General features: G+C 42.2%; 1 protein-coding gene across 4 annotated transcripts in view; it reads left to right on the top strand.

The window, feature by feature from the left end:
• USP36 (ubiquitin specific peptidase 36) overlaps nt 1-15,812 on the top strand; it is a 224,882-nt gene that overhangs the window by 78,728 nt on the left and 130,342 nt on the right. For all 4 annotated transcript variants that reach the window (XM_069951540.1, XM_069951541.1, XM_069951538.1 and 1 more), the window contains one exon: nt 12,484-12,586. In XM_069951540.1, coding sequence (XP_069807641.1) covers nt 12,484-12,586 — 103 coding nt within the window. The remainder of the gene's footprint in view (nt 1-12,483; nt 12,587-15,812) is intronic.

Here is a 15,812-nt window from a genome sequence, read left to right as displayed (position 1 = left end):
TGTTACCAGAATGTCCTTCAAGAGCAACTTCTCCCAACCGTCCAAGAGCAGTTTGGCATCAACAATGCCTTTTCCAGCATGATGGAGCACCTTGCCATAAAGCAAAGGAGATAACTAAATGGCTCAGGGAACAAACTGGAAACTCCCCAGATCTTAATCCCATTGAGAATTTGTCGTCAATCATCGAGACGGGTGGATAAACAAAAACCATCAAATTCTTACAAAATGCAAGAATTGATTGTGCAGGAATGGACTGCTATCAGTCAGGATGTGGTCCAGAAGTTGATTGAGAGCATGCCAGGGAGAATTGCAGAGGTCCTGAAGAAGGGTCAACACTGCAAATATTGACTTGCTGCATTAACTCATTCTAACTGTCAATATAAGCTTTTGTTTCTCATAATATAATATGATTGCAATTATATTTCTGTATGTGATAAAAACATCTTACAAACACATAAAAACCAGAGGGCAGCATATAATGTTAAAACATTATATTTGTCATTCTCAAAACTTTCGGCCATGACTGTAGAGTAGGAAAAGTTGTCAATTTACTATATGGCAGTTTGTTTCTGAGCTGGAATTGTCCATTGTTTGGGGGGAGATCTGTGCTGTTCTCTTCCTGGATTCTGAATGATTGTTTATGAACAGCAGTGTAATATGTAGATATCCTATGTATTATAGAGAAGGAGAAGCCATAAGTAGTGGAGCAGTAACATCTGTCCTCAGTGTGATAGTTCCAATAGGGCTCCTATGATTCAGGGGCGCAGACGCTGACAGAGAGCTGATAAATCTGGGCCCATATTTGACCTCTATATCGCTATGGTTGACCCCTCTACCACAGTTATCTGGCATTGTTGGCAGTTTTTTTTTTAATATGCTGAATATGGTTCCATCTAGTCTAGTTTTGAGTTGTTCAGGATGTGGTGGCTGGAGACTAGCTGCATCCACTGCACACTCAGGAGAATCTGCTTCTTATCTTTCCAAATTCAGTCAAGTCACCCCTGAGCCAGTTATAATTAAGATCAGTGTGATAAATAACTCCTCTGGTGTCTGACTGGACATTTATAAAGGAGCTTGAGTCTAAGGGTACTATTACACAGGCCGATGGGGGCCTGATAATAACTGTAAACTAGTGCCGATCTGCTAAATCGGCGCTCGTTTACTGGGCCTATTACACGGCTCGATAATTATTTAACAAGGGCTGCATGGTCCTCATGCAGTCTGCTTCTCATCGGGTCCCGTGCACGGGACCCGGGGAGAAATGGAGCACAAGAGGAGCCCTGCAGCCCTGGATAGGTAATATATATAGAGTTTTGAAATCGCCGGCTGCGCATGGCTATTACACGTAGCGATGCGAGGTCGGCGCTCGACAATTATAGGTGCAATCCTATATCAACAATCCATTGACTAATCATTGGGTTTATTACACATTTCGTGTAATAGGGCCCTTAGTCGAGAGTTGGAGTCAGTCCCTGATAAAATCAGGAGTCTGAGTTGGAGGCGTGGCTTACAGACTCCACAGCCCTGCGTGTCTCCCATTTACAAGGTGCTGATATTAACAACCCAGCATAAATGCTTGCATTGGTGGCCAGAATCCACTATTGCTTGTATTCCACACTGTGGATTTTCACTCGGTAAGCTCTGGGCTTCACAGGTGGATGTCCAAGGGGGTGAGATTTAGCGATCACTGTGGCCATTCCACTATGACACCCACTCGACCTCCCAAAAAAATTTGCTGACTCATTTTTACGATGTTCACCATGTCGTAAAACTGACATGATATATGTTGTTCAGTTTACAACTACAATTACAACAGATTACAACGTTACCCAGTTTATGTACCTATTTATTTATTTTTTACCACTTTCCATTTTTACCATTTCCCGTTGGTGGATTGTCCGCTCAGTGACTACAGCTGGGTTCAGCGCCAGTCACTGATGGCAAATGGCCAATCCAAATGCTGCTAGAGGCCGTGGCTTAAAGATATTGTGAAGGATGCATGGGGATAGCACTGTTAAGAGCTTGTCGTGTGTGTGTGTGTGTGTGTGTGTATATATATATATATATATATATAATATATATATAATATAATTTTTTTTTTTTTTTTTTATTATATATTATTATATATTTATTATTTTTTTTATTATATATTTATTTATTTTTATTATTATATTTATTATTATATATTAATTATTATTATTTATTATATATTATTTATTATTTATTTTTATATATTATTATAATTATTATTTTTTTTTTTAAATTGAAGCCTGCCTGATCTAGTAAATTGACTGAAATAGCACTATATTGGCATTTTCCATAATTAGTGTATGTTAGGAATTTGTCTAACTTTGCTTATGAAAGAACAACATATTAATTAGTTTTTGGTGGGACTTTTCCTTTAACCAACACAATGGAAGTAGAAGAAAACAGTGCCCGGCGCACATAGTGTATTATTGTAGCATATTGTGTCCAATTAATGCAGATATGGTGTTGTTCTCCTCTGGTGGTCGCGCTACAAGCCCGACACCACCTGAAGCTTTAGCTGAACCAACTTAACGCCCGCTGTCCATCCGGGGGTCTGTAAATTCGGTAAGAAGATCCAAGAAAGTTTCACTCTTCTGAGGTACGATGGGTGGAGTCCCTGGAAGCCTGGCGCAGAGCGAATCAGCCACAGATAGTGGTCCAATAGATGATGGGAGTAGTGTTGTAGGATTTTTAAACACCTTTATTATGATGTAAAAACCATGTTTCGAGGATGGCCTTCTTCATCAGATTATTACAAACATAGATACTTCTCAGGGCTTTATAATCGGGACCCACAGATGCTTCAAAATTCAAATTTCCCGGCTCAAGCAGTCATTGGATACATTGTTAATACTGCCTATTACCGCTAAACCCCCTTAAACTAACTTAAACACATGCATTGATAAGCTAAAATAGAATTATATCAAAATTACAACAATATAATAAACTCCTAAACCCCTAGACGACCCTGGGTGTACAGGCACGTCCAGTGCCGCCTACGGGTTTTCAGAGCGTGGTCCCGGGTGCCACATGTAGCCTAGGACCACGGCTATTAGCGGGCACGGTCTGATCGCCGTGCCAGCTAATTAAGTATGCAACTTTGACAGCTGCATCCGATTACATTATGCAGCCCTTCCCTGGTGTCTAGTGGGGTGGATCGTCCCGGAGGAGTGATCCGCACGTCCGGCTCGGGGCGGGGCCTGCGCCGTAATGGAAGCCGGAAGCAATCGAGTGCCTATCTTATTGATCTATGCTGTATAACGCTACAGCATAGATCTCAATGAGAGATCAGTGTGCTTTATACTAGAAGTCCCCCAGGGGGGCTTCTAGTATAAGTGTAAAAGAAAAATAAAAGTGTTGTTAATAAAAGCCCCCTCCCTAATAAAAGTTTGAAATACCCTCCTTTTTCCATGTTCTAAATAAAAATAAATAAATAAACATGTTTTGCATTGCCGCGCGCGTAATCGGCCAAACTATTAATTTATCACATTCTTGATCTTGCACGGTAAATGGCGCAAGCGCAAAAAAAAAAAACAAAGTGCAAAATTGCACCTTAGACAAAAGGATAAAAGCGCTATAAGCCTGGGAATGGAGCGATTTTAAGGAACATATTTTTGTTAACAATGGTTTGAATTTTTTACAAGCCATCACATGATATAAAAGTTATACATCTTACATATCATTGTAATCGTAACAACTTGAGGAACATATACAATAAGTCAGTTTTACCCCAGGGCGAATGGCGTAAAAAAAATACCCTCCAAATAAAAGAAATGTGTTTTTTTTTTTTTTTTTTTTTCAATTTCACCACACATTGTTTATGAAAAAATTCAGCTTGTTATTACAAAGTACAATCAGTGGGGCAAAAAATAAGGGCTCATGTGGGTTTCTAGGTAAAAGAATGCAAGTGCTATGGCCTTTTAAGCACGGAGGAAGCAAGGAGGAAAAAACGAAAACGCAAAAATTTAAATTGGCCTGGTCCTCTAAGGGTTAAAAGTATCTTTTTTATTTTATTTCATTACTTACATTTTTGATCTATTTGATGAACTAATCCACCCCTGTTTGAACAGCATCTACCTGTAGTGCAATGGTAAGTGTTGGGTTTGCTATGCTCTCAGACCTGGGTTCAAGTCCCATCAGGGCCGGGACTACATACTGGCAGCATGTAGTCACATTGGAAGTCACGGAGACTGTATCCGCTGCAAATATGCGGCGTTAAATCTGCTGCAGATCCGCCCGTGTGAATTTACCCTCAAACAAAAAATAAAGATACTTTTAAAGAGTTTATTATATTTTTATAGTTGTAATTTTGATATTCTTTTTTTGCTTATCAATGCATGTGTTTTAGTTAGTTTGAGGTTTAGAGATAATAGGCACTGTTAACAATGTATCCAATGACTGATTGAGCTGGGAAATTTTAATTTTGAAGCACCTGTGGGTCCTGATTATAAAGCCCTAAGAATTATCTATGTTTGTAAAAATCTGATGAAGAGGGCCACCCTTGAAACCTATGGTTTTTACGTCATATTAATTAAGGTCTCTATCAATCCTACACCATGACTCCCATCAACTATCGGACTACTATCGTGGCTGATTCGCTCTGCACCAGGCTTCCAGGGACTCCACGCATCGTAACTCACATGAGTGAAATTTTCTTGGATCTTTTTAAACAACACAATGTAACTCCAAGTAATTAAAACTTCTGAGAAATCAAATTGTCCACTTAGGGTCCATTTACACAAAGATTATCTTCCAAAGATTTGAAGCCAAAGCCAGGAATGGATTTGAAAAGTGGAGACCTCTCAGGCTTTTCTTTGACCTGATCTCTGTTTATAGTCTGTTTCTGGCTTTAGCTTCAAATCTTTGGCAGATAATCTGTCAGATAATCTTTCTGTGTAAATGGACCCTTATGCTACGTTTACACGGAACGATTATGTGGCAAATTTTCGTGATAACGATCGAATTTGATTGATAATCGTACGTGTAAATGCGGCGAACGATCGATAAATCGTTCATTTTAATCTTTTAACATGTTCTTAAATCGTCGTTCGCAAAAAATTTGCCGATCGTTCCGTGTAAACAGTCGTCGCCCGCAGCAACGCCCGCTCATCCGCAGAACCCTGCGCCGTCTCTATCGCCACCCCCGCCGCCTCGTAGCAGGTCTTCGAAATCCCTGACTCCCATCTTCAGTGCATTGATTGGCTGAAGAGGGGAGCCAGGAATTTCAAACGCCTCTTCAGCCAATCAGTGCTTCTCTTTAGCACTGATTGGCTGGAGAGGAGCTGTTTGATATTCCCGACTCCCCTCTTCAGCCAATCAATGCATGGCAGCACTGATTGGCTGAAGAGGAGCCGTTTGAAATTCCCAGCTTCCCTCTTCAGCCAATCAATGCGCTGAAGAGGGGAGCCGGGGATTTCGAAGACCTGCTACGCGGAGCAGGTAACGTATGCTCGCGGCGGGGGCGATCGGAGCGGTGGCTGTCAGCGTAGTGTGCAGAGACTGGAGGCACTACCAGGAGACAGGCCAGTACACCATGGAGGAGGCCATAGGAGGGTAACAGCCCAGCAGCAGCACCTGCTACCTCTGCCTTTGTGCAAGGAGGAACTGGAGAAGCACTATGAGAGCCCTGCAAAATGACCTCCAGTTTGTCTGCACAAACGTTTAAAAACCGACTCCATAAGGATGGTATGAGGGCCTGATGTCCACAGATGAGGGTTGTGCTAACAGCCCATCTCCGTGCAGGACGCTTGTCATTTGCCAGAGAACGCAAGGATTGGCATATTTGCCACTGGCGCCCTGTGCTCTTCACAGATTAAAGCATGTTAACAATGAGTGCATGTGACAGATGTGACAGTCTGGAGACGCCTGGAGAGTGATCTGCTGCCTGCAACATCCTTCAGTATCACCGGTTTGGCAGTGGGTCATTAATGGTGTGGGGTGGCATTTGCTCACCAGAGGTAGCCTGACTTGACATTAGGTACCGAGTTGAGATCTTCAGACCCCTTGTGAGACCATATGCTGGTGTGGTTCGCCCTGGTTTCCTCCTAATGCAGGACAGTGCTAAACCTCATGTGGCTGGAGTGTGTCAGCAGTTCCTGCAAGATGAAGACATTGAGGCTATGGACTGGTCCGCCTTTTCCCCAGACCTTAATCCGATTGAGCACATTTGGGACTTAATGTCTCGCTCCATCCACCAACATCACATTGCACCACAGTCTGTCCCGGAGTTCCACGTCTAGAAGGAGATCCCTCAGGAGACCATCTGCCACCTCATCAGGAGCATGCCCAGGCGTTGTAGGGAGTTCATACAGGCACGTGGAGGCCACATACAATACGGAGCCTCATTTTGACATGTTTTAAGGACATTAAATCAAAGATTGATCAGCCTGTAGTATGTTTTTCCACTTTTAAAATTAATTTTGTGTGTGACTCCAAATCCAGGCCTCCATTGGTTAATAAATTTGATTTCCATTTGTGATTTTGTTAGAACAAAGTATTCAATAAGAATATTTTATTCATTCAAATCTAGTATGGTTGAGTGTTCTCTTCATTTTTTTGAGCAGTGTGCAGTATATTTGGTTTTGTGTATCCTGCCCATATATATGAACATGTATAATTTTTGGGCTTGAAAGTTGGTGACAATTTCTTCCAGTGGCAATATGAGAATATTTCTTATTTGGGGTGGTTTTGTGTTTACACCATGCGCCCTATGGTAAAACTGACTTGTTATCTATGTTCCTCAAGTTGATAATAATTATAACGCAATGTAGCTTGCATAACTTTTACTTTGGTAGCTTTTAAAAACTTAAAATCTTTAAAAAAAAAACAACCAAATTTTCCTTAAAATTGCTCTATTCCCATCCTTATAACGCTTTTATACTTTGGTCTATGGGGCTGTTTGAGGTGTAATTTTTTTTGCGCCATGATTTGTACTTTCTATCGGTACCTTACTTGCGTATATATGCAATTTTTTTAATCGCTTTTTATTACAATTTTTGGGGACTTGATGCAACCAAAAATGTGCAATTTTGCACTTTGGAATTTTTTTCGCACTTATACCATTTACCGTGCGAGATCAGAAATGTGAAAATTCAATAGTTCGGGCGATTTATGCATGCGATGATACCAAATATGTATGTTTATTTATAAAATGGGAAAAGGGGGGTATTTCTGACTTTTATTAGGGGAGGGGATTTTTTATTAATAAAAACACTTTCTTTTTTTTTTTTCCCTTCTTTTACATTAATTAGAAGCCCCCTGGGGGACTTCTATATACACAGCACTGATCTCCTATTGAGATCAATGCTGTCTATAAAATAGAGCACTGATCTATCAGATTGGTGCTCTTTTATTCTGGTCTGCAGCAGACCAGACGTATGGATTGCCGAGTCGGGATCAGCTCCATTCCGATCCTGAGCCCGGGCCCTGTCAGTATACTGGATCTCCCATCCGCAATTGCATCGCGGGGGGGGGGGGGGGGGGGGGGAGAACTGGCCACTAGACACCAGGGAAGGGGCTGCAAATGACTTTTAAATGTTTGACAGCTGTTTTTAACTGTCCTTATTAGCGGGTGTGGCGATCGGCCATACCTGCTAATAGCCACGGTCCTGGGCTGCAGAAAGCAGCCGGGATTGTGGCGGTTCAGACCAGGGTCACTCTCTGAACCTCCCAGCCTGCCGCAGGAAAATAATTCCTTCAGCAATCTTAAGTCCACACACCACATCAAGGTTCCTGATAACGTGTGGGTCACTTAATGTCTCAGACCCATGCGACTACCACCACCACAGCAAACAGCGCCACAAGAGGGAGAAGGTCAGTTGCTCAGCAGCCCCAATGCTGCCAGACATAGCCCTCTTGGGATCTGGGCCACACCACCAGCAGACAAAGTGCCGCCACAGCAATGGCCACCACAATAGAGACTGCACCACACAAGGAGAAGCAGATGGAAAGAAAAAAAACCCTCTTACCCTGTACTCTCAGCCAGTAAGACTGAGTAAAGCCAGGCTCTGCTCTGACCCTATATGTATACTTGGACGTGTATATACTGGTACCGGGATTTTTACATGAATAGACTGTCGTGGGTGTGCTGTTGCTGCAGCGACTGTCTATTCTAGGCACTGGCCTGAAACACTGGAGGCAGGCACGCCGGCCCTCAGTGTGACGAATGGAGTAGACTGGCACCGTGCACAGGCTTATTCATGTAAAAATCTTAAAGCGATGTACCTAATGGTACATTCTCTTTAAAGGTGCTGATTACAGTCTGCAGGTGCGCTTAAGAGATTTTATTCACAGCTTCCCTATCATATCTGCGGTATCTTCATTGGTAACCATGACTGTGGAGTCAGAAGGCTGCAACTCTGACTCCTACTCCTGAATTTTATCAGGGACTGACTCAGACTCCAGCTCCTTTATAAATGGACAGTCAGACAGCAGAGGAGTTCTCAAACTAGTGTAAAGTAGGACTGGCTCAGAAGCACTTCCTCCTGATTGGCTGAATAGGCAGTTCTAAGTAGGGACATCACAGGATTGGGAGCCCAGCGATGCACACTGCACTGCAGGGGCACAGGGACGGTTAAATAGGAGCACTCAAATACAATCATCCAGCATCCAGGAAGAGAAAATCTCAAGGATGCATCCACACATACATGATCTGCTGCAGATTGATGCATGCATTTAGTTACATTGATATCTCCAAATCTGCAGCAGATCCTGTATGTGTGAATGCATCCTTAGGTCCCATTCACACATCAGTAACCCTATCTGTAACTAAGGACAGGATTACGAATATATTTCAGTAACTGTCCGCTTTTGCATGGACCAACTTTTAAATAGATGACATGGACCACACAGTGGAAAGGGGCCATAATGTCACATGACTGTTCTGTCCTCTCCTGGCGCTCATAACTTAGCTCCAGTTCCCATCTACCGTCTTCACCATCTATATCAGGGGTGGGGAACCTTTTCCTGCTCGAGGGCCATTTGAGCATTTATAAAATCATTTGAGGGCCATACACTACATGGCCATCGCACTTAATGTTATACTGTGCTAGGCAAGATGATGCCCAGTTAGCTGTAGTTAACCCTCTAGTGGTGCCCTTAGTAGTTGTAGTTAACCCCCAAGTGGTACCTTTGGTAGCTGTAGTGATCCCCGAACCCCTCCTCTCCCCCCCCCCCTCCTAAAGTGGCCAAAGTGGTGCCCTGATTACTGTAGTTAACCCCCCTTCCCATGTGATGCCCTGATAGCTGTAGTAACCTCTTCCTGTGATGCCCTGTTAGCTATAGTTGCCAACAGTCCCGCTTTCGCCGGGACTGTCCTGGATTTGACAGCCAAGTCCCGGCTAAGTAATGTTTTGGGTTTGTCCCTTTAAGCCCCACCCCCTGTGACGTCATGCCCCACCCCCGTGACGGCCCCCAATGCATTGAAGCCTAAGCATGGGCTTTTTGGCTGGAGGCTGTATATTCTGCCTCTAGCCACCAGAGGCCGCTCTCTCCTCCCAGCTACAGGACCTGACAGTGAGGTCACTCACTCCTGCCTCTGGGATAGAAGAGCAAGATGGCCATATGCAGCAGGGAGCCAGGTAATAAGGTGACCACATGAGGGGGATTATGCTGATAGACTGGTATACAATGTAAACCAGTGACTGGTATACACCGTATACCAGTCACAGCTCTGACTACCAGTCTTCCAGTATACTAGCCTCTCACACCAATGTATAGTTTATAATCCCCCTTATGAGGGCTCCTCATTATACCACCAGTATTATAAGTGCTGTGAGACTGGTGGTATACTGAGGTGCCCACATGAGTGGGATAATGCTGAAGGAGATAAAGCTATATACACTAGTTTGAGAGGTTAATATACTGGTAATCAGCGCTTTGACTGATATACAGTGTCCTAGCCTCTCACATGATTGTATATAGCTTTACCTCCTTCAGCATCATCCCCTCATGTGGGCACCTCAGTATACCACCAGTCTCGCAGTACTCACTGAATTATACTGGTGGTATAATGAGGGACCCACATGAGTGGATGATGCTGAAGTCTTCCCCAGTCCGCCTCAGCTACCCCAAGTAGCCCCCAGTCTGCCCCAGTCTTCTCCACCCACCCCCAGTCTGCCCCTAGTCTCCCTTCAATCTTCTCCAGTCACCCCCCAGTCTGCTCCAGCCACCCCCCAGTCTGCCTCAGTCTCCCCCAGTCACCCACAGCCACCCTGTCTGCCCCAGCTACACCCAGTCTGCTCCAGTCACCCCCATCTACCAAGGTTTCATGGGGCCCCATGACTCCTAGCTGCACCCCTGCCCCTCATCTGTTCCTGTACTACTACTACTACACCCCTCATCCTTTTGTATTGTTCTGACTGTAAAGTTCTAACTGAAAAATTCTGGAAACACCCCCCCCCCCCCAAAAAAAAAAAAAAAAAAAAAAAACTCTGGTGACAAGCCACACCCTGTAAACCACACCTACTATAAGCTACACCCCTTGTTGACAACGCTAAAGTGTCCCTGGAAAGAAATGTCAAATGTTGGCAACTATGCTGTATTTACCCCCTCCTGTGATGCCCTGATAGCTGTAGTTACCTCCTCCTGTCATGCCCTGGTAGCTGCAGTTACCTCCTCCTGTCATGCCCTGGTAGCTGTAGTTACCCACTCCTGTCATGCCCTGGTAGCTGTAGTTACCCACTCCTGTCATGCCCTGGTAGCTGTAGTTACCCACTCCTGTCATGCCCTTGTATTCAGTGCCAAATAAAAACAATAAACATTCCACTCAGTTATAATGTGCATGACTCTGACACAGAAGGATGCTGATCTATATTATAGTTGCCCACCACCATTCTCTTGTTTAAACACTTTTTCAGCCTCTCAATCTCTTAACCATCAGTACAGATGTGATGTGGTTTCTCCTCCCCCCATGCATCTGATTATTTTCTAGCACACCAGAAAGCTGCCAGGAAGTTTTGCAGCCCTCCACTGTTTTTGCTGGGATTAGATCCTGGGGTAGACTAGGCTTGTGGCCAACGAAGATTGAACTTTTTTCTTTCTCCAGGCAGAGGCATTGTCTCAGAGGAGTTTCACCTGGAACATTTTTTTTCCCTTGTAGGGGCCATTTATATATTTAAATTAATCATTTATCACCTTTTTAAAGCACGTATGTCACCTAAATTTTCTTTGCATTATTAGTGTCCAGTATTAAAAGTATTTTTATTCTAATCGGTTTCTATTTTCTGAGTTAACATTTTTTAGTTTCACTTTTTGTAAACTGTTATGGGGGCTGCTATATTGCCTGGGCTGCTGTTAATTGCATTTAGGGACATTCTTTCACAGGGAGCTGCTATTGACTTGTATCAATGCTATTTATCTACTGGTTTCACATGTTGCTGTAATACTGTATAGATCACTTTACAGCAGCCTCCTTTTTATCACTACAAACACAACATGAATTATTATAAATTATTTTATAATTTATTTATAGATTGAAAATGGAAAATTGGAAAAAAGTCACGAATTCTTAAATATGTTTAACATAAAAACATTATTTAAACAAGAAGTAATTTTCTGATTGCACATTCCCTTTAAATGTCTCTTCCCAAAAATAAACAAATTGAATTTGTTTAATCTGTTCTCATAACTAAGATGGTCCATTCCCCTCATGAGTTTAGGTGCCTGCCTTTGTACCTTTTTAATGTATATCTGGTGAAGAAGAGGTGAACCAGAATTGTGATCCAAGAAGGAAGCAGCGTACCTAGGCTTACAAGGCACACTGTGTGAACATAGCCCAATGCGTAAAGAGTGTAATTTATCTGCTTTTAGTTGTTATTGCCTCCATATTAAAGGATTGGAGTTTTCTAGGCTTCATACGAGCTGAAATAGGGGAAAGGAATGGGAGCACAAAAAAAAGCAAGAATCCTCCTTTGACTTCAAAATCTTTGACAGAAGTAGTGTAATGACAACCTTGTTGGTTGAGCACAGGATGCAGCAGCCCATCGCAGGCTTCAATAGTTATAAGCACTTGCATTGCTTTGTGTACAGGGATCTCATTGTAGCACTTGCAACGTACTGCTCTACAGCAACCTTTGTCTTTCTAGTTATTGCAAAACCACAGCTCCCGTCATGTCATGACAACTGAAGGCTGTGATGCTAATTAGGGATGGTCTAAACCTGCCGAGGTTTGGGTTTGTTTCTCGGCAGGTTCGGACCATCCCTAATGTTAATGTTTTCAACAACTAGAAACCCACAGGTTGGGAAATAGTGCTGTATAGAATTGGAAGCGTCTTCAGCGTCTTGAGCATATAAACAATCCAGTGGTTCTCACGCTGTATGTGGTCTCCCTACTCCTTCCATGTACAGTATATAGGATATCTATTGCACAGAAAAGGCATGTTATTTCTACATTGCTTAAATATGTATCATGTAGTTCTGTGCTAATCTTTGCTTCTATTTTCATTATGTCCAATTTAGAAATTGCCCGTCATTTCCGCTTTGGGAGCCAAGAAGATGCGCATGAGTTTCTGCGGTACACAATTGATGCCATGCAAAAAGCTTGTTTAAATGGATATGCCAAGTAAGGATCCAAATAACTTTATCTTTTAAACCTATTTTCCTGTCTTATACGATTGTTGGCCTGTTCTCAGGATCCCTAATTAGCAAAGCGCTAGTACTAGGCACCCACACAGATCAGCTGTTTGAACCACACTGCACAGGAAATAGGGCCAGAAGCAGTTTGCTGTTTGTTTTGTAATGGTGGCACACAGTTACTGTAGCTCAAATTTTGGAAGCTTCAGTGGGTGTCTGAATCTTGTCCATTCTGAGAATAGAGTATAAGCTATCAATCATATTAGCATAAAAAACTCCTTAACTCCACAGCCACTTTTGGGGTTAAGGGCCGAACACTAGTCTCATTTTTTGTGCTAATAACATTGGGAAACTTATCCAAGCGATTCTGAGGCTGTTTTCATGTGACAGTGTCCTTCATGTTAGTAGTAAATTTTGGTTAGTACATTAACCCACAGTTCGTGAAAAAACGGAAATGTCAAGTTGAATAATTTGCATTTTTTTAGGTTTGAAATTCTCTTCCGGTAACAGTCACTCAACACAAATGTGATAATTTACATTTACAATGTGTCTACGGTCAGCATTTTTGGTAAAGGTCCATTTACCTAACGTACCTAATTGTCGCTCCTGTTAGTGTACGTGATCATTGCTACTGTAACTATATATGAAATTAGAAAAATTTGCCCTCAAACTTCTAAGCCCTATAACATCCTTAACCTATGTTCACATGCTGTACAAACAATTGCTGTTCTGCGTGAACGGCCATTGTTTAACGCTACCTACGCCCGAAATTAATGATCATTAATTCCGGCCATAGGTAGTGTTAACCCCTAGACGACCCTGGATGTACCTGTACCCCCTGGTCGCCTGTCAACTCATGACCCTGGGCGTACAGGTACGTCCCGGGTGTGTATCCTGCTATGAAGCGCGCTTCATAGGAGGTCGGGACCCTCACTGCTTATAGCTGTTTATAACTGGATATACACCCTGGACGTACCTGTACGCCCAGGGTCATCTGTTAAATAAGTGACTGGAGCAGCTCCTGCCGCTTACCAATTGGTCCCGATCACTGTGCCGGACCGCCACTGGTCTCTTAACTACCTTCGTGTGGTCTGATCGGCGCTCTGCTCATTGAATCTGCCACAGGCATGGCATTGAACAGTGTATGCAATTTAGTGATTGCATGTAAAAGTCCTCCAAGGGGATTTTAAATGTGTAAAAAAGTGTTTTTAAAAATACCCTAAAGCCCCTCCCCCAACAAAAATTAAAATCCCCCCCATCCTATTATACAAATAAAACCTATAAAAATAAATAGTCGCGTAATTGTCCGATCTATTAAAATATAACAATGGTCATCCCGAATGGCGTAAACGAGAAGAGGGGGGGAAAAGCAAAATATGGTATTAATAAAAACTAGAGATCATGGTGCATAAAATGACGCCCCATAGGTGAAAAATTTACAGTTATAAGAGTCACATTAGGGAATTTTATCCAGTATTTGCAAAAAAGAAAGGATTTCATTAAAAAATAAATAAATAAAAAAGAAAATCTGTGTAAACCTGCATATGGTTGATAAAAGTGAAAATTTACATTTTCTTTTTCTTAATGTTTACCTTTCCCCTTTCATAAGGAACAAGAAGAAAAACACACACAACAATGTTTTCAGCAATTTCTTCTGAATAAAAAAACCAACCCACATGGGGTCCTAATGTACTGTTTGGGCAGTCAACAAGGCTCAGAAGGGAAGGAGTGCCATTGAGCATTTTTAGCACAGATTTTGTTGGAACTGGGTTTAGGCACCATGTCACATTTACAACACACCTGTGGTATCAGTACAGTTAAAACCCCTTCAGAAGTGGAAACTAGACCCCTCAAGAAATTCATCTAGATAAATAGCGAACATTTAGACCCCAGAAGTGTTGGAGGAAACCTTTTAGAATCAGGCAAAGAAAGTGAAAATTGACATTTTTTCTTAATGGGGAACTCCAGGTAGAGGTAGAAAAATTAAAATAAACCTGCTGCAGAAGCATATAGCATTGCTTACCTTTATAACACAGTTTTAAAACTACCAAAAATCCATTTGCTATGGGGGGTTTTGTTCTTTATTTTGTGGCTGTACTGGGTGAGCATTTGTACACAGTACTACAGAATGCATTGCTTTCCCTCAGCTGTTTATCACAGTCCTCCACCCTGCCCATTCCCTGCTCTAAACTGTTGCAGAAAATCTATTGCAGTATCATTGTGTTACTGAATTAATTGCAGCAGGGGCGTAACTAGAAATGGCTGGGCCCCATAGCAAACTTTTGATTGGGCCCCCCCCCCCCCCCCCGACTGACCACTAAACGGTCAAGTGAAGTTATAACTACATAACTGCTAGCTCTGGTCAGGAGTGCTTGCAGTTAAAGGGACATTTGCAAAACCCAGGAGACCAGCAGGGCCACCCGATGCTGCAAATGATGACGGCTCAGGGGGCCCAGTGTATTGCAGGATCAGGCCATGGGGCCCCCTGATGCGGCGGGCCCCATAGCAGCCGCTATGGCTGCTATAGTGGTAGTTACGCCCCTGAATTGCAGTACTTTCTCATTTCATTATGGTGCCACCCACACAGCACACAGTTACTACCTGTAACACCACACAGCACGCTGTATTCTCTACATAACGCAGATATTGGAATAAAGTAAAGAACTTATTGAATTGAATTAAAAAAAATTTTTCATCTCCTTGCACGTATTATGATCGAGCATTTATTTTTTTTGTCATTTTAGTGGGATGATCTTTTCAGAGACCAGCCGGTCCAATACGCTGTGGGAACATAGAGTATACATTATACATCTAATGAAATATACAGTAGATGTGTATCTAATACAACAACTGTTTTAGAAACAGACCTAAAGCAATATATATGTAACACTATCAGCGATCATACCTTACTGACCTATGGTTATAGATGTATATCTAATACAACAAAAGATTTAAAAACAGACCTAAAGAAATATGTATGTAACACTATAATATAGTGTGTGTGTGTGTGTGTGTATATATATATATATATATATATATATATATATATATATATATAATAAAACTAGCTGTATTTCTTTATTAGATATAAAACAAGTTATCAGTGTATGAATGTAGTATATTTGTAACTTTTCTGAGCCTTTTTTCTCTACCTATCATATTACTAAGACAGACATGAATCTATCTATCTATCTATCTATCTATCTATCTATCTA

This window comes from Dendropsophus ebraccatus, chromosome 14 (assembly GCF_027789765.1).
Source record: "Dendropsophus ebraccatus isolate aDenEbr1 chromosome 14, aDenEbr1.pat, whole genome shotgun sequence".
Lineage (NCBI taxonomy): Eukaryota > Metazoa > Chordata > Amphibia > Anura > Hylidae > Dendropsophus > Dendropsophus ebraccatus.
This window is presented reverse-complemented; position numbering and strand designations above follow the sequence as displayed.